The sequence below is a fragment of the Pimephales promelas genome, chromosome 18 (assembly GCF_988280905.1).
Source record: "Pimephales promelas chromosome 18, fPimPro1.hap1.1, whole genome shotgun sequence".
NCBI lineage: Eukaryota > Metazoa > Chordata > Actinopteri > Cypriniformes > Leuciscidae > Pimephales > Pimephales promelas.
This window is the reverse complement of record NC_142786.1, coordinates 17,992,684-18,017,536: the sequence shown is the minus strand read 5'-3', so window position 1 is coordinate 18,017,536 and position 24,853 is coordinate 17,992,684. Positions and strand designations below refer to the sequence as shown.

Here is a 24,853-nt window from a genome sequence, read left to right as displayed (position 1 = left end):
ATAAATTAATTTATTCACTTTTAGAGCATAGATTGAATTAAAATTAAATTACATTTTCAACTTAAACGTCATCAATCTTGAATGCTTTGGAGCAACAGACTTTGGTCCCTCAATTTTTTTTAATGAAAAATATATTTTTCCTAAACACATTCCATCAAAGCCATAAATCTAAAAACAAGCTGTGTTTCAAATTTGAAGTTGATTTTAACTGGTGTAAACCAATACAGACATTGATTTAGTCACAATGTAAATTTTAATTAAAATAAAATCTTTTCCACATTTTGTGCATTTGATGGTGATTTAACACACTCACAACTGTGCATTTCACAAAATAACACAATGTGTATTAATTGTTAAATATAATTTATTTTATAAGACACATACATTCATATATATATATATATATATATATATATATATATATATATATATATATGTTCTGGAGGACTTTAACCACATTTGTGATAGGGATGATAACAATGTGGAACATAAGGGCAAAATAGTTCAGAGACCCAGGAGGTAAATTGATAAAAAAAAAAGACTGAGATGCAAAGATAACTCTCCACATGATGATAGTCATCAGTTGGTCTCATGATGTGTGTGTTACTGTGCGGCAGTGGTGCTCATGCGCAGAAGCTCTTTTCTGTGTGTGAGGATGATGTCAAAGCTGGACTGGAGCCGGTTCTGCTGCTCCTGGACCCGGTTCTGTAAGGTTCGGAGCCAGCGGATGAGTGCCAGGCGCCGGTACATGATCAGCTGGACCTGGTGCTTCTCCATCTCCTGCGCTTTAAACCTCTCTCGCTCCTGAAGAGTCCAAACCGCCTCCATGAGATCTGGAATCTCGGAACACGGATCGGAGTCGGAGTCCAACGACCCGTTTCCAACAAGATCAATGCTTTCCCTGCGCTCCGTCTTGGTCTGGTTCTTCCCGGCATCCACAGTCGCATTCCCATTTTCTGGTGCCGGACGTTCTAGGCAAATTTGGTCCCATATCGAATTGGGTCCCCCTATATCCACGCTCTCCACGCTGAGGCGGGAAGAGCTTTCGGACTTGTAGCTGAACTCAAACTCTTCATCACTGTTAGCCCACCATTCCTCCTCCTCCTCCTCTTCATCTTCATCCTCTAGTTTCTCACCCTGTCTCTGCTCCTTCTCCTCATCCGTCTCTCTCCTCATCTCTTCATCAATCTTCTGTTCCTCGGCTCCATCGGGAGGAACTCTGCTGCCCGTATCGTCTCCGCTCTCGATCTCGGGAAGAGGCTCTAATGGACTCCAGCACGGGAGACGGGACAGCGGCGAGAGGGGTCCAGACCCGTAGCACGACGGATCACGACCCAAGGCTCTCGGACGCACCTGATTGCGGTTCTCATCTCCCGTGATCGGATCATCATCCTGACCCAAGAAGTTAAAGTTCCCATCTTTCTCGCATCGCTTCTGACTGTTGCTTAGAGTCACCGGTGCGACCAGCGCTTGACCTCTGAACCCGGGGATCATGTCCCGATCCTGCTGGAGCATTTTCAGCTTCGCTTGAGATTCACTTGCTCTTAGAAAAGAGGAGAGAGAGAGAGAGAAAAAGAGAGTGATTTGACAAAAGACTTCGACCGCAAAGTGATGCACTAATACAATTCGGCAGTGAATATACTTTCAGACAAAACAGAAAAGTGCTAAAAGGGCACAAACACAGTACATAATATCCGGGCTAAAATCCCTAATGCATGAAATATTCAGAGGTGCAATTCCACGGCGTGTTTCCAATTTCTGTGACATGAAATATTCAGATGTCCTCTCACAGACAGAGTCCACGTAATAACTCCTGTCAATCACTGTGCGCGTGCATGTGGTGCGGTCGCGCGCCTCAGGCGCAAATAATATAGCCTAATTATTGAGGACATAAAATCTGCAGTAGTCCAATTCCGCCCCAAGAAACGAACTGAAAATTAGAGCTAACCTGAATTTCGGTATATTAATCCGCCAGCTGTGATGTGCCTGACGACGCGCCATTCGAGCGGAATTGAAGCGTCGCGTTAGATAACGCATAAGATGCATGAAGGAAATGAATGGATCTTAAACTGCCAAAGCTCTATAATCTCCAATGTCATCGCAGATTTAGATAATAAGCAAAACAGCCAATAGTAAAAGCCAAGAAAAACTATCGATGAGCAGAATTAATATAAATAAAGGTTTGATTACGTAAGAGCGAGTCTCACCCCATCATACACCGCGCGCGTCCGCTGAGAGAATAAACATCGCCGATATTATATCATATGTAGCTGTTACATAAATCCATGATTGGCAACAACATTTGAATATCACTTATTATAAGGCATTGTCTTACGGTTTGTTGTCCGTGTTTCGTCCGCGAATAAGATGCTAGTGTCCTCCCTGTTTCCCCTCCTCTCCTGCGATGCTGATCTCTCTCTCTCTCTCTCTCTCTCTCTCTCTCTCTCTCTCTCTCTCTCTCTCTCTCTCTCTCTCTCTCTCTCTCTTCCCATGCACTGCAGCGGAAAACTGGACTGTGACTCACTTCCTAAACTGGGAAGGGACCGCATAACTGGAAACCACTGAAGTGATTAGTGGAAAATAGTGTGGGAAATGGTCACACACAAACACACACACACACACACACACGCATTGAATTTGTATTTTTTTTTTTTGCCAGCAATGAAACGTATATTTTTTTGTCAGCAATGAAATTTTATATTCAATTATACACACACACACACATACCACAATATAACAAATATACAAATAAAATCAACAGTGCTTGGTTCTTCTGACAGTATAGGCTATTTAAAGACAGAAACTCTGTTTTGTGCTGCTGTCACTTTAAAACAAAGAATGCGCAGATCTAATGAACTAATACACATGCACTTTCTCAACTGTTTACATTCACTTAAGCTTCATTCACGTTTGTCCACAGTATTGTTAGAATTCATAAAAATGTTACCGGCCAACTGGCGAGTGACAACATTTCAATGTGTTTAAGTGTTAATTTTTGGCCCTGTATATTCAAATCAGTTGTTTAAACTTGCATATTTTACAGTCACCATATTACCCACAGTTCAATTTGAAAATTGCTAGCTATATAGCAGTACCAATACATCTCGCAGTTATCATTGTTGGAATGTCAAAATGGGCCCTTCAAGTCAAATAACATTTAATTATCAGAGAAAGTTGCCCAGTTCTCCCATATTATAATTATGTAATTAAATAATTAAGAAAAATAATAATTATGATATTATAATTAGCCTATGTATCATTTTATTATGGAATTAAATCACAAATTTATTATGAAATGATTGTTGATGGTTAGCTAAATGTGAGACCCTGAGAGGAGCAACCAATATAATATGCCACTCCTATACATATTTAAAATAGATATTTTACAGTCAATGTATGAGTAGCACAAAATCCAATTTGACTTGTCCAATTTAACATTTAATTAACAGTTTAAAAGTTGCCCAGTTTTGCAGGAAAAATGTGACTTATCCTGGGTCACGTCACGTGAGAATGTTCCAGAAAGGGACTGACGCTTAAAAAATATTAACCTCTGAAAGTTATATATATATAAATCATCCATCATCAGACAATGAGATCAGGACAACAATTTTACAAGCAGGTTTAAAGGTGCAGTGTTTACGGTCTAGCACATCTAGTGGTGAGGTTGTGAATTGCACCCAATGGCCGACAGGAAGTGATATCGTTGTCTGAGACAGCAGAGAAGAGCCAGTTCAGCAATTAGGTTTCTTTACAAAGATAAATGAAGAAATTAGGTTTACTTAAAGGTGCAATGTGTAAAAAAGTTAAAGTAAAAGAGTATCTATTAACAGAAATGCAATATGACATCCATAACTATGGTTTCAGAGGTGTGTAAAGAACTTACTTAATAAACCGTAGTGTTTTTATTACCTTAGAATGAGAAATTTATATCTCCATAAGGTCGCCATATTGTGATGTGTTTCTATCGTAGCCGAACGCGAACAAACAGGGCTACAGAGCGCGTTTCATCACTACCTTGAAAGAGAAGCAGCAGAAAGCTGGAAGCTAGCTGTGTAAAATATGTAGTTGGGATTGTTTCATGTAACTTAGTTCTCCCTCGCTGTGTAATGGGTTTGTTATGTGGGGATAAATGTGCTGTTACATTTGTGAGAAAGCTGATTAGTACTCATGTCACCGACCGCAAAACAGTATGTTACAGGAATCACTAACCCGTCGATCTTGAAAAAGATCTAAGTTGATCGCGAAGAGTTTTCAACACCAGAGAAAAAGCCTATTGTGTGTAGTAAATTGTGTCTATGGGATGTGGAGGTGCGCGCGCTGTTACAATCATGTCATTTTTGCCACGCGCACCTTTGGACTCTTTATGCGGACGCGTCGAGTGTAAACAAGGCTTTAACCAGTTCAGTACTGTCCACAGTAACAGCTCATATTAGCCAGCTAAACTTTTACTACCCTGTTAGAAAAAATATATAGCTGCATAGTTTCATGTGGTACTTATCCCTCACTGTATTATGGGTTTGCTACGTGGGGAGAAATGTGCTGCTGCGGTTATGTTTGTGAGACAATCAGCTGATTACAATTATTCTATTAAATTATATATTTAAACCCTTGATCCTCACCTGACCATGGCTTTGTAAACTTTATTCATCATGATGTGGTTTATAATGGACTGTGGTACAGAAACAGTGACAATGTTTCACACTCTTGGCTTACTCTGGCTATTCTCTGCTGTCTCAGCCGACGAGATGTTTGTCCCGATTAGCAACCGTAGCTTCTTCGAAAGGGAGGGGTGAGCAGTGGGCTGAGCCCTTAGTGCAAACCTGGTGCAAGCTCGCAACCGAACCACTAGATGTCGCTAAAAATCCCACATTGCAGCTTTAATTTTTCAGTAAAATAATGTTATTACGAATATTACTGTCACTTGTTCATCATTGTGTCAGTGTTTTATTCGTTGACTTTAGCAGCTTCTGATCATGAAGAACAACACTGTGACGAAACGTGTTTGTCCACTCAGGGCCACTGTAGAAACGGTGTGTGTGTGTGGAGAAAAATGCCTCATTCTAAGCTAATAAACACATAACGCTTCATTATGTAGCTCTTTATACACCACTGAACACATAGTTATGAATATGATATTGCATTCAGGCAACAGATCCTCCTAAATATTACACAGTGCAGCTTTAATGTTCCTTCTGCAGTTTTGTTGTTGTCGCAGCGAGGGTTTTTAATCATGAGGCAGTGTGTGTGTGACTGTTTTGGGTTCTTGCACATCAGACAGACTCAGTAAGTGCACCCCCCGATCCCATGACAAGCGACAGAAAAGATCTTCTCTCTCTGTCCAACAACATCCCCATTCAAGTGTGGCCCCTCCAGGCTGTCTATACCCCCACCCCCCCACACACACACACACCCGCGGCCCGTCACACGGCGACACCAGGCCAGACCGGAGAGCAGGAGATGCGGGAACATACATCACATTACAGAGAGATCTCACTCATCACAATATCTTTATTATCGCTCAAATTCTAAACAAAAAATAAAACAAAAAGGTACAATTAAAGTTCTGCACATGCAAAACCTGTAACTTTAACCATTGAAAGAATACTATGACAAAGACATTGCTTTCTTATTCAAACTGATTTTTTTTTCTCATGAACATATGATTGACCTGCAGAATGAGAGCTATATCAAATACTTGGAAATTAATGAGCAATATCACACTCATAGTCATGCGAAATGGCTCTTTATCAGACGAGCTGCAGCGTTAATTTGCGCGAAAATATTGTTTTATCAATTAAATTGAAAAGTTCTCTCATAAACATGGCTTTAAAAGGTTTTCCAGGACTTAAATAATAATAAAAAAAGCATTTCAGCTGTGATTCATACAAGGCGCTTAAAACGCTTGAAGTGGACTTTTTGACATTTAATCCTGGAAAACCCTTGAAATCAGCCATATTCATGTAAAGATAAAGCGCTGGAGTCGCTTGTAGAATCATCAGCTTTAACATTAGACATTTGGAGGAAGTTATTGCACTAAATAATGACACCGTGCAGTAAAGCATGGCACTGCTGTTGTGTGTGTGCTCAGCCTGCAGTGATGACCCATTTCCCTCAGTTCAGTTGCACGTCTCCAGTTGCAGTGTTTGAGCCGTGACAGAATCCCTGAGGGAGTCGCTGTCAGATCCAGCGTGGCACTCCGACCGGCTGCCCAGGAGCCACACACACACACACACTTGTTTCCCAGTTTGACAAGGTCAATTATCTTCAAAAGAGCATTTTTTTTAGAGATCATGGGTTCAAATAAAATGCTGCATGGTCAACATGTTGCAGAATCTAAAGCTTGCTTAAATGTGTCACAAATGAACCTAGAATTAAATGATTGTGATTTTAATGGTAAAAATGCTGTTAATTGATTAAGTTAAAGTTCCAATACTATATACGGTGAATAACTGTGATGGATCTAACTGTACCTTTACAGTAAACACTGTTAAATTGAGTTTTTTGGAAGTGAAAATGTAGTCATTGTATACAGTAATTTACAGTGAAAAAACACAGATTGAAATTCCCACAATTCCCTGCTTTGATGTATTTTTGTTGAAATAACTTTCTTCTAATCAGTTATCCACACTTTTGTTACATTTAATGTTGTTAAATTAATGTTTATTGCATTCACTCAACATTAAATGTAACATGTTGTTACATTAAATTTTACATTACAATTGTTATGTAAATGTTACATAACATTTAATGTTACATTAAATGGAACATGTTGCAACACTAAATTCCCTGCGTGGCACTTCACATTTGATGTATTTCTGTTGAAATAACTTACTTCTAATCAGTTATGCACATTTTTATGTTACAATTAATGTTGTTAAATGAATGTTTATTGCATGTTTAAATTGTCATGCGCGTTACCGTGATGGTGTTTAGTGTGTGTGAATGACACTGCATCTTCTATATAATATTCATTTTCCTATAGAAAAACTGTTTGTGATGAGCTGTGATTGATCATGTGACTCATCACTGCTGTGATTGGTGTTTGTCAGTGTATTACAGTTGTACAAAACAGATTTTATCACTTCAGTAGGTTGATAAACGATCTTATCAGTCAATGAAATGGGTTGTTTTAATTATAAAGTCTATAAAACCTGAAACGTTGCTACTGTATTTTTTACGGTAAATTTTCAGTCACCACAGCTGCCGTTTTATTACCGTCAATTAAACGGAACCATTTCAGTATACAGGAGTGGATTTCCACATTTTTATACTTCAAAAAGCCACAAATTGTTCATACCAATATTAAAATCTCTACATCATACAATATTATAGAGCCTGGCGTGACTAGAAAGATGTGGATCAATTATTAAAAAATAACCATAAACAAATAAAGTGGTTAAGTCCTCTTAGAAGTTTGTTGAGGGCCTCTGGTTGAGAACCACTGCAAAACAGCCACAAACTAGTGCCTAAAGAAAGGTTGATTAACCAAATAATAATAAATAAAAGGAAAAAGAAAAGAAGAAGAGAGGAACCCTTTGCTCCAGATCTAGAAGCTCAGAAGAGCAAATCTCATTTAAAGCAGGCTAGGCTGTTAAAATGCATAGCAAAGCTCAAACCTCTAAACATGAAAAGGCAATAAAAATACATATAGCTGTGATGATTTAAAATACACTTTTAATTTACAACTTTATAAAAACAAATAAAATTACATCACTTAAACGATGAAATCGCAATATGTACATGATAGAAATAGTCTAAAACAAGCCAAACTCATCATAGCATTTAGTATAGACACAGGGACGTATATAGTTCTGTAGTAATCGTTAGTAATACTGTGACAGTGGTTGTGATGGTCAGTTCTCCAGAAAGCTGAAGATACTCCGCGGCGGTCCGGCGGGAGCGACGGCGTTACCGACACACGAGCGTTTGGCAGCCGGAGCCGGAGAATCCAGGCCTCGTCTCTTCATCTGCAAGAACCATTTACTCATCAGAACACATCAAACACCATCATACAATATACACCACTATACAAAAATATTATTATTATTTTTATCTTACAGTTACTGTAAATTTGGCCTCTAGTTCATAAACGCCAGAGGAGAACTGGCCCCCGACTGAGCCTGGGTTCTCCCAAGGTTTTTTTTTTTCTCCATTGGGTCATCTGATGGAGTTTTAGGACACCATCGGGTCACTTGATGGAGTTTTTCAGTTCCTTGCCACTGTTGCCTTTGGCTTGCTCAGTTGGGGATATTCAAATTAAATGACCCATCATACCATTGATCAGCTCTACCAAACTTGATTGTCTTTTTTCCAGTAATAAATAAACACTGTTAAGTTGTTTTGATTGATACTGTAAAGCAGCTTTGATACAATCTGTATTGTGAAAAGTGCTATATAAATATATTTGACTTGACAATACACACCACTATACAATATACACCACTACACAAGTGAAACTCAAGAAATTTGAATATCGTACAAAAGTTAATTTATTTCAGTAATTCATCTTAAAAGGTGAAACTAATACATTATATAGACTCATTACATGTACACTGAGATATTTCAAGCCTTTATTTTGTTATAATGTTGATGATTATGGCTTACGGATATGAAAACCTTTTCACAATACTCTAATTTTGAATTTGGAGTTTTCATATCCGTAAGCCATAAATCAACATTATAACAAATAAAGGCTTGAAATATCTCACTTTGATATGCAAGTCCATATAATATATTAGTTTCACCTTTCAAGTTGCACTACTGAAGTAAATGAACTTTTGCCTGATATTAATTTTTTTTTTAGATCACCTGTACAATAAAACATGCATCTGTAGTGGTGAAGTAATGAGATGCTGAGCTGTGATGATCATTCTGAGACTGCAGCGCCATCCAGTGGTGCAGTTATGAACTACATCCAAGAATTATGAATCGTCAAGATTTTGATCCGGTTTGTTATTTCAACTCCAAAGTAAAATATCTTGTTAAATGCGAGGCATAAAAAAAAAAATCTTAAAGGAAAAAAAAAAAAAAAAAAAAAATCACTTCAGTATCAAAGTCTCCTGACCATTTACTCTCCTCCACATCATCCAAGATGTTCATTTCTTTCTTTCTTCAGTCGAATGGACTACTTGCACAACTACTTCCGCGTTCTACTTATTACATACCGGGAGTTTCCGGTTAGAGTGTTCATTGCACGTCCATACATGAGAATGCAGATTATCACTACGTTTTATGGATGCCAATTGATTAAAACAATGAATAACGATCTCTGTATTAATTATATTGAGCCTGCTGAAATGTTCCTATAAATATATTTTTTTTTTCTAACTGTTCAATTCTGAATAATAAATAAATAAATAAATAAATAGGCTAAATATATTTATCCCTTATCCACTATAACCTGCAGTAGTCTTCTGTCTTCTCATTAACAACAGTATTAGCCTACTTATATTCTATACTAGGGATGGCTCGATACCACAATTTTGGCTTCGGTACGATACCAGAACCTAATACCTCGGTATCGATACTAAATCGATACCGAGGTATTAGGTTCTGGTATCGTACCGATTAGGTATTAGGTTGTGGTACCGATACTAAATCGATACCACAGTCGGGGGGAAAAAAAAGAGTCTAAATTTAAGTGAATTGAAACAATTATATTAAACACTGCTTGAAACTCTCAACTACCATATGTGCAAAGAAAGTATCAAAAAACAAACAGATCAAAATTTTCAAAATAAATAAATTCAATCAAGGAACATACAATAGGTAAAATTTTGATTTTGGAAAAGAAAAAAAACCCCTGAAATTATACAATTAAAATAGGTTAATATCTATAATAATAATAGATTAACATATAATAATAGAATAATGAAATGGCATGTAAACCATTAGCTGTCATGCATCAACAGAGAATTATCAACATTCATAGCGTTTATTCATCTTGGTTTGCTTACTGTTTGTGTTTGGGTATAGATTATGCATATAATGCATTGCAATGTTATGCTAAACATGTATTACATTTTTAGGTCATTTTATTACTGATTGATCTAGATTAATCAGTGCTATATTGTTAGGCCAGGTTCCTTAAAGGGATACTCCACCGGGTTTTCATATTAAACTATGTTATTCCCTTAACTAAAACGAGCTGATGCATACCTCTCTCGTCTCAGTGCGTGCACTCTATCGCTCTGTATTGCCGCAAAACTATGTTAGCACTTAGCTTAGCCCAGTGCATTAAATATGGGCCCAAAAGAGAAGCGACCAAACACTTCCTCGTTTTCCCTATTTAAACACAGTTACTCGATTAGTGTAACTCGACCTAGGCTGGTGACGCTGGTAGGCTAGAGCGCAGTGCATGGTTGCCTAGCAACGACAGACGCAACAGGAAAATCGGCCCAAATTTTACCATTAATAATTTTTTACAAAATAAAACGTGTTTTTCTAAGCGTTTAAAATTGATGACTATATTGTATGGCGGAATACCATAAAAAGTGCTTTAGAGCACTTCAACTTGGCGCAATAATACCTTCACTCGTGAAAAGTCCTCTTACCGGCTCCCGCTTTGTCGCATGTCACGTTGGCTGCATTGACGGAAATAAGAGGGAGAGGGAGAGCGAGGAAGCGGGAGCCGGTAAGAGGACTTTTCACAAGTGAAGGTATTATTGCGCCAAGTTGAAGTGCTCTAAAGCACTTTTTATGGTATTCCGCCATACAATATAGTCATCAATTTTAAACGCTTAGAAAAACACGTTTTATTTTGTAAAAAATTATTAATGGTAAAATTTGGGCCGATTTTCCTGTTGCGTCTGTCGTTGCTAGGCAACCATGCACTGCGCTCTCCATAACGACAAAGACATTTTAGTAGCCAATGGATTTCCGCCACTGAGAAACGCTTGCTGTAACGTTAACGCTACAAGATTTATTCACGGAGAAGAGAAAAACACCGGTAGTGTTTGGGTGCACCGCGATACTTCATGTTGACTGAGCTTTCAATGTTGTTACTGATTGGTTGGTTCTTCGGTTCGTTTGCGGCATTCTGAATCTGAAATAGTGAGATTTTTTCAATCTCGCTGTGGATGCGACGCGCCTATATTTGAATGAACTTGAGCGCGCAAACCTGGTGTATGAACGGCCTCTTGGCAAGCTACCTCGCATCAAACCACGAGCTAATGCTAGCACGGGAGCTGTGTGTTTGAACCGGTTTGAACCCCTGCACTAGAGCTCCGCTTTGTAGGCTACGACTCAATACTTTTTTGCTACTTTGTAATAACTTTCTGTGGCCAGAGTTTTGGCAAATGAACGAGGGTAAAAATCTTTTTAAGACCTCACTAAATCAAATTTAAGACCTCAGATGAAAATCTAGCCGTTTTTAAGACTTTTTAAGGCCTTAAATTTAAAGTTCAGAATTTCAGACTTTTTAAGACTTTTTAAGACCCCGCGGAAACCCTGCTAGTGTAGACGAACACTGACACCCTGTGGTGAAATAATGGCGTATTTTTAACAGCCGCAGCTTTCTCGTATTGGCTTGGTTTGGATTTAACTTAACGTTCCGATGAGTTTTGACAATTCTGCACACGGTAAACATCAGAATATCCCTTCTTTTGTCAATACAAATGTCCAAAATATAAAATCTTATTACAGACACTAATTTTAGGTGGTGTTTGTTCAACTCATTGACCGCAGCACATTGAAAGTAAACGCAACCGGAAATAAGTGATATGTATTGTTTCCAAACGGAAGTGCGTCGCGAAGCTCAGTGCAAGTGGTCCATTGACATTAAGGAACACACTCCAGGATTGTTCTCCATATAGTGACTTCAATGGGGTCTAACGGGTCGAAGGTCCAGATGTGAGTTTCAGTGCAGCTTCAAAGTCTCGACACGATCCAGCCGAGGAATAAGAGTCTCATCTAGACAAACCAGCCGACATTTATGACAAAATACACATTTTTAACCACTAATGCTAGTCTAGCACGAGCTGTGATACATTACGTAATCAGGTTCAAAGGTCACGTGGGTCAGAAATATAGGATGGGGTGAAAAATTTGTATTTTCTCCTCTAACCTCAAAAACGTCATTGTTTTAACTTTTTATTTATTTTTTTCGTAAATGGCGTTTGATTCAGGCTTCACACGTTGGCTTTGTAAACACAGAGTCTGTTCTTACACCTACGTCACACTTGACCTTTCAACCTGACTTCGTAATGCACGAAGTCATTGTTATAAATGTCGGCTGGTTAGTCTAGATCAGACTCTAATTCCTTGGCTGGATCGTGTCGAGTCATTGAACCTGCACTGAAACTCACATCTGGACCTTTGACCTGTATTAGCCCATTGAAGACAGTATATGGAGAACAATACTGGAGTATGTTCCTCAAAAACTTTAATGTCTTTTCCACTGAAAAAAGAAAGACATGAACATCTTGGGTGACGTGGAGGAGAGTAAATGAACAGGAGACTTTGATTCTGAAGTGGACGACTCCTTCTATGACCGGGAGAGCTGTACCTGTTTTCTAGGTCCCTGCAAGGTCGACGGCTCTTTCTCCGGGGACAGGGTTTGGAAGAGGAAACCTCGTGAGTTTCTCGGGGCCAACGGGTTGCTGTCCGAGATATTGGCCAACTTCTGCAACAGCGCTCGAGGCTGACTGAGCAACGAGCCTCTCTTCACCTGGACGCCAGGAGAAACACAGACTCAAACCTCTGACAGCAGAGCACTCTGACCCACACTGCTATGGTTATTCAGTGCATGTCAGCTATCACAAAAATAGAAATATCATATAAACACAACAAAAGCACGCAAACAAACAGAACAAGTCATTTGATAAAAAACAAAAAACTTTTTCAGGCAAAATCTTATTGAAGTGAAATAAGTTCATAAAAGGGCATTCTGCTTGTATTAAGTCTGTTCTGCTGGGTCCTAAACCCAGTTTACTTCAGTGTGCATTCAGATACACATGTACATATCACAAAATAGTTTTTTGGTTAAAGGTGCATTGCGCAACATTTCATGTTAAAAATAGCTGTTTTCTAACCCATGCATGCTTAAACAATCACCTGATGGGCTGAATGAGCCCTTCTCTGATCACTGCGATCGCCTCTATAATCCTGTACCGTAAAATAAATAAGAGGGATTCGGGCTCGAATCTGAGACTGGCTGTGACGTCATGCGCGTTCACGCTCGCCTGGCTATGTGCCTATGTCTTGCAGGTTAGTGTATTCGCCGCCATTCTCCGTATCAGAGAAGACAACTCGAGCGACACAACTTTAGTCAACTTTCCACAAAAGTAGACGATGGATTCAAAGAAGCTGTTTAGCCTACACCTGGTCACTTCATGCGTTTTCTGTGATCGGATAGCTATTCGATCGTGAAAAGACCAGGTTGCCCTCCGAAACGCATTCGAGACGGATTTGAATCCGATCGCTCAAATCACTTGAGGACGTGGTCTGGGCCGCATTCCAGACAAAACTGGACAGGTGTAAATGCATCTGGTTGTTGAAAGCAGACTATAGGTTATGTCATGTTATTTTAGTCATGACGACGCGCATCACCTCAGATGAGCAGCTGAGCGTCTATTCATAAAGCCAGCGCGCCGCAATCTATCGCAAATCAAAGTGAAAGTAAGTCGCAGACGCTTAACACTACCATCTTCATTTAAAAGTAAAGAAATGAAATGATCTTACCAGGCAACCAGGGCTGTTGCCGATCTCTCTTATTGCTGTCTTTGCTGATTTTGAAATTAGCCGATGATTAATAAAATGCAGCTCATATCTGTTACTTTCAGTGACGTGCACTTCATGAATTCTGTAGCCTATATAGCGCGGGAATTGAAGATCAGATTATATCCGTTTTGCAAAAACACATTTATGTGACCAGGTGTAATGGAATCATTTTGATAAATCAGATAGCTATCCGATCTGAGAAAACGCATGAAGTGGCCAGGTGTAAACAGCCCCAAAGAGACCGGCTTGTAGTTCATTCTAAACCCCAACGCAAACTCCACGTAAGACAAAGAAAATACAACTTCTGTCTGTCCAGTGCCAGTCGTCGGAATAAGACGAGAGTCAACATCGTGAAGGCTTTCAACAAACAGAGAGATCTCCGGTCGGCTCTAGGGCTCAAACGGGTCCTATACAAAGTAATAACTTGTATTGTTCATGAAAGTGTTTCCATAATTATACAATCATACGTTGATACAGTAAGCACATAAAACAGTTCAATATAGAGATAGATGGAAACAAAAAACAAAGTTTTCTACTACCTCTGTTTTCCCCTCACACACACAAGTATGTACTCGAATGCCTTTCCTTTCATATATTTTAAATGACCTGCAGATTTATAACTGTATTACCTCATTATGACTGTAACAAAAGATGTGTGCCGCACAGTGTGCGGCTGATGCTCCTTTGGTTATGAACAGCTCGTGCAAACGTACGTGTATGTGTGTGTGAGCGCCTACACAGTTTCGCTTGTTGCCAGAGGGGGCGTAGTTCTGCAAAAACTCAGATACTTGTGTTTAGCTCCTTTAAGTTTTTGCATTTTTAGTGTAAATTTTAAGCAATCCTCTGTACTCAAGCATTCCACGCATTCCTAAGGGGGTCAAGAATGTTTCACACAACTAAAATTTCAACCACAAAACTCTCAGATGAACACACACACATATATGCAGTGTGTATATATACATCATTATTATTTTTATTTTTTTTGAGTTTCAGGTCAAAGTGACTCGAGGGAAGGAAAAAACGTTTAAATAATTTAGGCTAACAGTTTCAACAGAAGCTGGCAGCTCAGAGCACGGCTGTCCTATAGAGAAATGAAAGGTGCTTTCTCCCAGAGCCGAGAGTGTTGCGCTGTACACAGGAGTGTGGGTGTGTTTGTTGTTACTGACCACAGTGGGTTGGAAGGGCTTCCTGAACTGGTTGGCATTGGGAGCCGCTTTCTCCTGAGGAACAGCTGAAAGGTCTGTAAACAGGAGAAGCACAACGGTAATACGGGTTACAAATCTCCAACTCTCTTTATTAGCAGCATGTCCAGCAGAAAGTCCAAACACATAATAAACCAGCGCCGTAGTGGGTTACAGAAAATAACTGAGTCAATATTGATCCTGAAATGTAAGTTCAGCTAGCTCTTGTTCAGGGAAAAGCCAGTGCATGTGCGAACCTCTCTTCTGAAGGGTCTTAGCCGTTAGCTTCTTGGCTAGCTTCATGAATTGACTGTCCTCATCTCCAATCTTTTCATCTTCTGCATCTCCATCCTCTCCCTTTTTGGCCCGGGCTTCAGTCTACAGAACACAAGTCAGATCCACACGATCATGAACAAAACATTTCGGGCTGTGCAACGACAGAGAATGTCTAATTGAAGAGAATTGGCACTGGCTGGTTACTTCCGGGTTCTGGACTAACTGCAGTAACGCGTCTCTGTCCATGCTGGGGCGCTCGCGGTCGAGTACAAAATGAATGGGAGTCAATGGGGTTTCACCCCCAGAAATCCACTTTTCTCAGGATGTAATTTTTTGTCAAGTAATTTGAAAGTTGCATCCAAAAGGGAGGACTAAGATAATACATAAATTGCATTTTTAATTTCACTTATCTGTTCTAAAAATCAGCCAACAACAGCCTAACCTGTAAGAAATCAAAAGGATACAAGTACTCGTTCATTCGACTTTTGGCCTATCTATATTGAACTTGCGGAATCAACAATAAAATCTATTTTGATTTAACGACAAGCAGGTGAAAGACACATTTAGCCGTTTAGCCCCATAGACTCCCATTCATTCAGCACTCGCCCGCGATCACCTCCAGTGGAATTCTAATGGAACTGCAACCAACATAATACACAACAGGGCTAATTGGAAGTGCCAAGGCTCTCCGTTAGACGGGCTCTGGCAACGATTAATCTCAAATACATATGCATGCATGTATGTGTATTTATATATTTATACAAAATAGTTATACACAGCACACACACACACATATGTAAACACAAACGTTGGATGAGATTAGTCATTGCACATCCCTAAAACACTGATCTGTTTCTCATACACACACACACACACACCTGTTCTCTCATCCATTGATCCCGCTCTATCCGTTCTTTACGTCTTTGTAATTCAATTTGATCGATTTCTTCGTCTTCCTCTTCCTCGTCTCCGTCAGGACCCATTCCACCAAACTCAAAGTTGTCATCTGGTCAAAACAGAAAAATTACATGAAAAAGCGGTACAATCTGGGTGTGCCCACCAAACGTTTTTTCACGTGGCTGGCTTAACGCTTTTATTTTACACTGAGCGCCTTGCGGTTTGCTGTTACTGGTCGCCGAAAGTTGAAGAATGTTCAACTTTGGGTAAACAAAGCGCTTATCATTGTCACTTTACCCAGCCGTCCAAACACAGTGGAGGAGGGGCGGGTCTAATACCACACCAACCACCACGGAACTAAATTTAAAACAAGAGCCAGAGAAAATGTGTTACATTGTATCGACATTTAAATCAACAAAGTATGTGTGAAATGAGATACAATTTAACATTTTCTCGGGCTCGTTTTAAATTTTGTATCTAGTAACAGTTTCGCGGATATTCCGTATCATAAGCAAAGCGGCGCCACAACTAAAAATAAATAAATAAGCTGCACTTCCAAAACACTCTAAAGCGCCCATAGCTAGGTGTTTTCAGGTAGCTAAAAGAGCTTTAGTGGACACATGGCCTCTTGCTTTTCCCTCCTCAATCTCAGCATCCCGAGGTGCGGATCACGAGCTGAACTCACCGATGTTTTTCCAGCGGAAACGACGAGCTCGTCCGGGTCCGTCAGAATGCAGATCTCCATCAGCGAGATAACGCTCCTGATAGAGCCTCAGTTTACGCTTATCATCATCGAGGATCTGCTTCCTGAAGGGAGAACACAATAATGAGCCTCATGTCCAAACCAAACTTTCAAGAATTTCAAGGACCCGTGGGAACCCAAGAGCAACTCAAAGTCAAAGAGGACATTTCTTACATGTGAATTTTGTTAACTTGGTCCATCAGTTCCTCATCTGATGGCAGCTCTTCTTGCAGCTCCTCCTCCTCGTATTCATCTCCAGCTTCATCATCCTCATCCTCACTGCCTACATCACTGCCAGAAAGCTCCGCCTCAGACTCCACAAACTGGGCCAAACGGCTGTTGGGACACAAATAACACGTATTAAAAGAATTCATTAGCAATAATTCAACGTCTGTCACACTAAAATACAGTGCTCAACATTTAAAGTGAATCAAAACCTTTCATAAAAGCTATAAATTATTTAACAATACAGGTCTTGTAGTTTCAAATAACAAACACATTATTCAGAAATCTGCAAATCTTAAGACCTACTTTTTCTTCTTGCAAGGGCGTCGCCCAAAAACCGCTTCCCGTTCCTCGTCCTCTTCATTTTCAGTTTCCTCCTCTTCGGTATCTGATTTATCCTCATTGTCCTCCTTAAATAAAACAAATTGTTAAATTCCCCTTGTTGTGTAAATCCAGCCTTTAATGTTGTTTATATGTATATGCTTTAAGACACACCATGTGTAAGTTCATAAGTCGACAACATTGCTGAGTATTTCCTCCTTAAAACTGCAGTGAACCAAAGACAGTCTCAAAAACACGGTTTGAAATCGCTGGTGTTTCTGACGTCACAAACGACCTTTTAACCAATCAGATCAATGTGTGATCGTCAAACAGTGGACCAGTGATAGAGATATTTTAAAGCATAAAGAATTTATTTCCAAGGAAAAAAGTGATTAAATATGTCATATTGAGTATTAAGGGATTCAATTATTGACTACCGGGTGACTTCAGCAACACTGAGCATTGAAAGACCAGTAACAAATACAGACAAAACAAACATATTCGCACGTTTAGCTGCAGTGTGTAATTTCCGTGCCACCGTACAAAAAAAAAAAAAAAAAAAAAAAAACACAAATTACCTAGTTTTCCAAATACTCATTTCCTGCACCACTGGTTGAGCTAATGTTGTCACGTTGGGCAAAGTAAACCTAGTATTTTCTAATATCTACCTTTTCACTGAGGCTGTCCACATCTGAAACGAACCGGAACTCGCAGTCACCCTCCTCCTCCTCCTGATCTTCAGTCAAGTTCTGGTCCCTGCTAATATGGGCACAGTTAGAAGCTATCAGCATTTGGAGGGACAAAATACCAACAAATAAAGAATAAAAAATGATTACTAGGCTTGGGTATCGTTTGAATTTTAATGATTCCGATTCTGCTTACTGATTCCTAATTTCAATTCAAATAAGGCAAAATAAAAAAGTGGATATTCACATTTAGTCTGACTGCAAAACAGTTAATTGTAGCTGAATACTTACACAAAAATATTAATATAGCTTTTTTTAAGCAACGCAAAATTGCGCTTGTTAGTGCTGGCAATTTCGATGACGTCACTGGCATGGTAGGACCCGCGAAGCTGCATAGACAACAGCTGCAGGTCCTATATACACAGACGAAAATTAGCACTTTTAATGGCATGGATTAAGTATTTGAGCCCGTGAGGGACAGGCTGGTAGTATCTGACGACCACCACATGAAGGACAATCAGTTTCAGAGTCCACTTGCAGTACAGGATTTTTGGGAGGAAGTGATTGTGGGCGCGAGCGCTGTGGCGCATGGACATTGCACCGGAGTCGATCTGTTGCAGAGAGATCAACCTGGAACATTTATTGATCGGCGAAAAATGCATCACCATGCACCGTTCATTTCGGATGCTGTTCGGTGAGAGAAACGTGTTGGAGGCGGCTATGCTGTCTCTAATGGATGTCCGAGCTGAGACGCGAGCGCCCCATTAGTAGCAGGGTATTTTTCGAATAGGTGACTAGGCTGGGCTAAATTGTTATACTTTTCTCAGACTGTTTAGATTAACAGCGTACTGGCAGTTCACTCTATGGGAAAGGGGCATTTCGGAAGGAGAATCCCATCCTTTACAGTGAAATATACATCAAGGATCTTTTCCCCTCAGCCGAATATCAAAGATTCGAATAACGTTAACGTGATGCATTGAACTTGTAACTTGTGTAAATAAAACATTTGATGCAGACATTGTCAGACGTTTCATGTATTCATTGAAGAAAGTACACATCTCTAAATAGTGTGTCGCTAAAAATTCTGTTTCCTCAGCCACGTCAGCTAGCCTCAGAATATTCACTAGCTACGGCTGCTCCCGTGTAACAAAAACAAAAAAATGATACCAATGAGAATAATTAAAATACATCTGTTTTATCAACTTTTCTCAAATTTCAGTTCAGTTAATCATTAAGAGCTGCACAGGTCCAGTATACTGATACACACACACACACACACACACACCTGCAGCACTGAACACTAATTGACACTGAATGGTTTGAAGTCATACTGAAATGCTCACAAACTAATCTAAAGTGTTCGATTCCCAACCCCACTGATTATCGCTCCTTACCTGTTTGTTTCAGAAGGCTTTTCAAAGGCAGGACTGGAGACGGATCGCAGGGAAGAAGCAGCTAAAAAGAGGTTATAGAATACAGTGTTACCTACAAAACTTGAATATTCAATATTCAATATTATTGATGTCCTGCAGCATTACATGAGAACTGAGCTGAGCTGGACGATGACATCACGGTTTTCTCCAGAGCGGCTATATATAAACTAAATAAATAACTTTTTTTACAACAAAAATGAACCATCACTGAGCTTACTTAAGCCGGACTGTGACGCGATTTTCTTCTGGAAACAATCTTTGTTGCATTATGTTCCTGTTATCTCTGTAAAGCTGCTCTGTAACACTCTATTGTAAAAAGCACAGTATAAATGAAGTTGATCCTCAGTGTAAACAACAGAGCAGGACTTACATGGGCTCCCGGTGAACTTGCCAGAGCAGAGCGCCAGCAGCTGGTCCATGTCGTGACTCTCTCCTCCCCGCTCCTTTGGCTCTGCAGTCTCGCTCTTCTCCCTGGGCTTCACGGCCGGCTCTTCGGGCTGAGTGGTGAACGCTCCCGAACACAAGCCCAACAGCTCGTCCTCCACTCCAGGCTGGGTCTGGCTCGACCCGAAGGCCCCGGAGCAGAGCCCCAGGAGCTCGCCCATGTTGGCGTCCATGGCGTTCTCATCCAGGCTGTCCAGTATGAGCTGGCGTTTGTGGGATCGGCTGGGAACGCCTCGAGGGCCGGCGTTTAGGAAGCCGTCGGCATCCAGTAGCTGGGAGTGTGTGTCGGCATCGAGTAGCTGAGAGTGTGTGTCGTCCTCCAGAGAGAAGCGCCCCTGGGAGTCTCCGGCCTGAGGCACGGCACACTCGCTCGGGGAAGAGGGAGCGTAAAGGTCCTGGGAATCCTCCACCGGGAGTGACAGCGAGGGTTCGGACATCTTACCCGAGCTCTGAAGAAGAAGATTCATTCATTCATTCATATTGTACGTATCTGTTATGCCAAGTTCAGACTGCACGATTTTCAAAGTAGTCAGGTCGCTGCTCTTTTCACACTGCATGACTATCTTGGCCAGCATTTAGTCACTGCTGTGTTCACACTGCACGATGGATCGGCGACAGAAGGTTTCACACTGCATGACTTTACAATAGAAAAAAAAAAAAAAAAAAAAACGTCGACAACTCAGTCTAGCACGCTGCGGGCAAACTACGTTTCACAACAAACACACGTGAGATGTGACAAGGAAACAACGCAAAAATCACACGTGCTAGACCGGAGTTCTCACGTGAGACTTTTTTCTTTTTCGACCTGGTTGTGATACGGCTCAGATGAAACATCAAATAAAGACGGGTGCTCCTGCCAAATTTCTACTAGTTTTTCTTCCATTTCTTGGGTCCAAATAGACAGAGAAGAAATTTTCTGAAACAATGTCATGCACGTTGATATGTGATCTATAACTCCTCCCCGAACTCCCTGCTGCTCTCTGTATCTTGCCCTCTCACTGGTTGTCAGTAATCGCTGATGTAGTTTTCAGTCAAAACACTTTTCACACAGCAGGATTTTGAATCGCCGACAGGTCCAGATATTTAGCATGCCAAATATCTCATGGGTGTCGGCGACTCATCGTTGATTCTCTCAGATCACATCTTTGCTCATTCACACTGCGTGCTTGTCACTCGCGTGAACGAGCACCGATTTGCCTGTGATTTCGGGCATTTGTCGGCGATTTCCCAAAACCTGTCGGCGAGCCGAAATCGTGGCTAAAATCATGCAGTCTGAACTCGGCATTAATGAGCAATAAAACAAATCATCATCATCATATACAACTGAAACTCAACTGACCACGGTTTCGTTTTTACCAGGTTTGCATCATTTACGAATCATTTACAGATCGGATAATTTTACGGATCAGCAAAACAAACTTTTATTTTCATTTAATAGTTGAAGCTCACTTGAAGTTCTTCGATATCACATCTAAAACTACTAGCCAAACAGATAAAGCCAAGGCAAGTTTATTTATATAGCACATTTCATACACTATGGTAATTCAAAGTGCTTTGCATAGAAAATAAGCACAAAATAAATAAAGCGGTTATAAAAGACATAAATGATACTGTTATAAAATGAATTAAAGTAGTAAAAAGATGATACATACAATAAACTTCGCATCTGGCACAACACCGGTGTATCTTATTTTGCATATAGTTTTACTCTTTCACTATATTGAACTAATAAAGTTCAAACATGGTTAAAAACATGGCATGATTAAAGGTTCTCTAAGCGATCCTGGGTGTTGACGTTCGGAATATTTTCAAACAAATCGGAGGCTAGCTAGACCCTCCCTCCTCCGCATCTCATCTCCTCCCCCTCCCTTCCGTCCTTCCTGAAATAATTGTGAACGTGCATTTCTAGCTAATTATATCCTTGTGTGGGTTTGGCGAACATAAGCGTCAATTTAGAAGAAAAAAAAAACAATTTAACGTTACCCACCTGTCCAGCAAAAACAGAGCAACCTGAATGTCGGACTGGAAGCCCTTCTGCCGCCGGAGTTCTCGCCATCGTTAAAAAGCTTTGCTACCGATGTAAATTCGGAAATTCGCACGTTCTTTATCCGACTCCTTCTTCTTTTTAATTTGTTCTTCAGAACGACGTCTCTTTGGTCGTGTTTCGGCCATTTTTCAAACTTCCCTCTGATGCTTCGCTCTCCTTCACACACACACACCCCCTTCATGTGCACGTGCACTAACCCCCCAGACCCACCCTCAAATACTTGCTGCCAGTGATTGGCTGGAACACTGTTTGTTAGGTTGTTTTTGTTGCCGTTTGTGGAGCCTGTGGTGTCTACAGAGACCGCTTTTTTTTACAGTGTGTTTAGGGGACAGATAGCTAGCCGATAGTGAGGAGACGTTTGACGTATGTGACAAAAAATGTTTTGGCCCCACATCGCTTAGAGAACCTTTAAGTCCCACTTAATGGCTCGTTTCCACAGAGGGGTACGGTACAGTACAATACAGTACGGGTCGGTACGCCATGATCTGGCTTGCGTTTCCAAAGCCAACATTACTCTTACTTGATAGGTGTGGTGTTTGCTGGAGAGAAGCGACCCACGTCATTTTTGCGCGAAGAAAGCGACATAGTAAACAGCAATGGATGACAGACAGCAGATCTTGTTCTTGCTTCTCGGCATGTTTGTCACAAGAAACAAGCGCTGGCATTAGGCGTTTCTCAATACCAAGTAGCCTACGCAAAGTCCGACTCAGGAGAATGATCCCGAGGACGCGAGTCCAGTAATTCTGTTAATGGAACAGCGCGTTCTTGAACGATCTACTACTCCGGTTATCTCTGTATGTACATTTTAGGCAACAATAAAACGAAATATGTCATAAAACACCACTCTGCTTCTTTACGATGATTCGCCCTACTAGGACTTTGTTAACCACTGAAACGACTTTGAAGCTGTTATATTAAGGTACAGATCTTGCATAGAGTGCCTTTAAGTAATTATCATTTCTTTTACATTTTATCTTTCAAATAGAGGTTAAAAACCAAGCAAATATCGGCCGACCCGATATTTCAAAAATAAATCGGCAGCATTATTTCAAAAGATCGGTATCGGTGTGAAAAAAAAACAAAACATTTCGGTCAACCTCTAGCCTTCTGTCCAAACTATTGGCCAGGGAACGAATTATAGATTAATGTAGGGCTGCAACTAACGATTATTTTGATAATCGATTAATCGGACGATTATTTTTTCGATTAATCGGATAAAAAATGTATTTCATTTTTTTTGTTTATTATAACTAAATAAAACCCTAAAAACCACAATCTTTTGTGTGTTAAACAATCTACTTAATACAGACAACTTCATTGTAAAGAAAAACAACAAATTAAAAAAAAATATATGACCATAACCTATGACAAAAATGCTATTGTAAACTTAGATTAGTGGATAACTCAGCAAAACTTCAACTAGAAATATCACAAGTGCACAATAATTTTATAAAATGTTGTGTTTGCTTCACACAAGAGCAGCCATTTTCCCCTGTTTCCATGGGAACGTTATGAAGTGACGCATTTACGCGACGGGATAGCTCACAGCTGAAGTTATTGCAGACGCCAGACAGACTCACGGAGGCGATTGACATCTCACAAATCGAACTCGTATAACTGTCTGTCACACGTTCTACCGTCACATCATTACTTAATAAACAACATAAGATAAAAGAATTAGCATCAAACAGAAATTACCCGCACACATGGGGGGTTTGAGGCGCACATATAACACTGCAGACAATTCAACAGGGAGCGCGCATCTCAAAGGGGCCACACCTTATTTACACTCGTTATAGTCTGAAATAAAACAAGATGAAAAATTAAATATTCCCAGCACTTTCTATGATGTAGTATGCTTGCTTATCAAAGGAAGTCACAAGAAATGACTCTTTACATTAAGATAGTAGCCTAGTGAGAACAGGGTGTTTGGGGGAATCAATGCAATTGCAATGCCTTGATTTTAGTAAAGTTTGTACACAGTCATAGCCATAAATGCAATAATACTAATAATTCTTTCGGTGTTTCGGTTTTCGGCCTTGGTTTCCTCTTTTTTCGGTTTCGGCCAAGAATTTTCATTTCGGTGCATCCCTACTGAAAAGTGATTCCCGCCGGGCCTGCTAGTATGCTAGCTGGCTGCAAACTGTGGAATGGATATCCTGAACAGAGGTGCAGCTCATAGACTGTAAAAAAAAGAGGGGCTCAATGTATCCATTCCGCAGTTTGCAGCCAGCTAGCAGGATAGCATTGAGCTACCAACATGTTCGCTGTGTGGAAATACTTCACACTGGAAACACCGCAGCAGAGCAAGACAGCAAAATGCAATGTTTCTAAAGCCGTTTTATTTTAAACTATTTGTCTGTGATGCATGTTTGCAATTCGCAGTCCAGAAGAGAAAGAGAGAGATCTCTCACGCTGTGCCACAGCAAGCACAACACGACAGCCCTGCTTAATGAGTGACGAGAGAGGACAGAACTAAACATTCAAACATAGCCGGGTTACACTTTAGATCTGTGATATTAGTCTGATTTCCAAAGATTAAATAATATATTGAGGTTAAAAAAACATCAAAAATAATAGCCGCATTCTGTCTAGCCAACTTCCTTCCCATTGCAGCGGTGCGATGGTCATTTCTCCTTAAAACTCAAACTTTAAGACAGAATCAGCAGATTCAGCACGATCGGTGATTGTTGTAAAATGCAGTCTCTGCTGTTGCTAAATTGCGGGATGCTTTTAATAATAAAAAGAGCTATTAAAAGCACAAAATTTGCGCAAGAGATGCTTTTCCCAGTGCGGCGCGCGCTCCGAAAAAGACCGCAACAAGATAAGCATACTCTGGGCTTCATATGCGCGTCTAAACGATCAAATGTAGCCTGCATGAA

At 40.2% G+C, this 24,853-nt stretch overlaps 2 protein-coding genes across 6 annotated transcripts in view; both read right to left on the bottom strand.

The window, feature by feature from the left end:
* Window positions 1-242: 242 nt before the first annotated feature.
* Window positions 243-2,570, bottom strand: c19h1orf216 (chromosome 19 C1orf216 homolog). Of its 2 annotated transcripts, none has more exons than XM_039691181.2 (2): window positions 2,336-2,570; window positions 243-1,543 (listed from the first exon to the last, which is right to left on the bottom strand). In XM_039691181.2, exon 2 carries the CDS (start codon window positions 1,513-1,515, stop codon window positions 604-606), a length of 912 nt encoding a protein of 303 aa, XP_039547115.2. In that variant the 5' UTR covers window positions 1,516-1,543; window positions 2,336-2,570; the 3' UTR covers window positions 243-603. The 2 variants fall into 2 exon arrangements, with proteins under 2 accessions (XP_039547115.2, XP_039547114.2); XM_039691180.2 differs by lacking the exon at window positions 2,336-2,570 and adding an exon at window positions 2,208-2,323.
* Window positions 2,571-7,654: 5,084 nt separating this feature from the next.
* The window catches only part of clspn (claspin), a 47,856-nt gene continuing 30,657 nt past the window's right edge, over window positions 7,655-24,853 (bottom strand). For 3 of the 4 annotated variants that reach the window (XM_089122898.1, XM_089122895.1, XM_089122897.1), the window contains exons 14-24: window positions 19,851-20,373; window positions 19,442-19,502; window positions 18,030-18,120; window positions 17,347-17,450; window positions 16,990-17,151; window positions 16,759-16,880; window positions 16,055-16,182; window positions 15,158-15,278; window positions 14,886-14,959; window positions 12,506-12,667; window positions 7,655-7,967 (exon numbers count right to left, since the gene is read on the bottom strand). In XM_089122898.1, the coding sequence (XP_088979024.1) occupies window positions 7,854-7,967; window positions 12,506-12,667; window positions 14,886-14,959; window positions 15,158-15,278; window positions 16,055-16,182; window positions 16,759-16,880; window positions 16,990-17,151; window positions 17,347-17,450; window positions 18,030-18,120; window positions 19,442-19,502; window positions 19,851-20,373 (1,662 nt within the window). In that variant the 3' untranslated portion in view covers window positions 7,655-7,853. The remainder of the gene's footprint in view (window positions 7,968-12,505; window positions 12,668-14,885; window positions 14,960-15,157; window positions 15,279-16,054; window positions 16,183-16,758; window positions 16,881-16,989; window positions 17,152-17,346; window positions 17,451-18,029; window positions 18,121-19,441; window positions 19,503-19,850; window positions 20,374-24,853) is intronic. The other variant, XM_089122896.1, reaches the window with a different exon arrangement.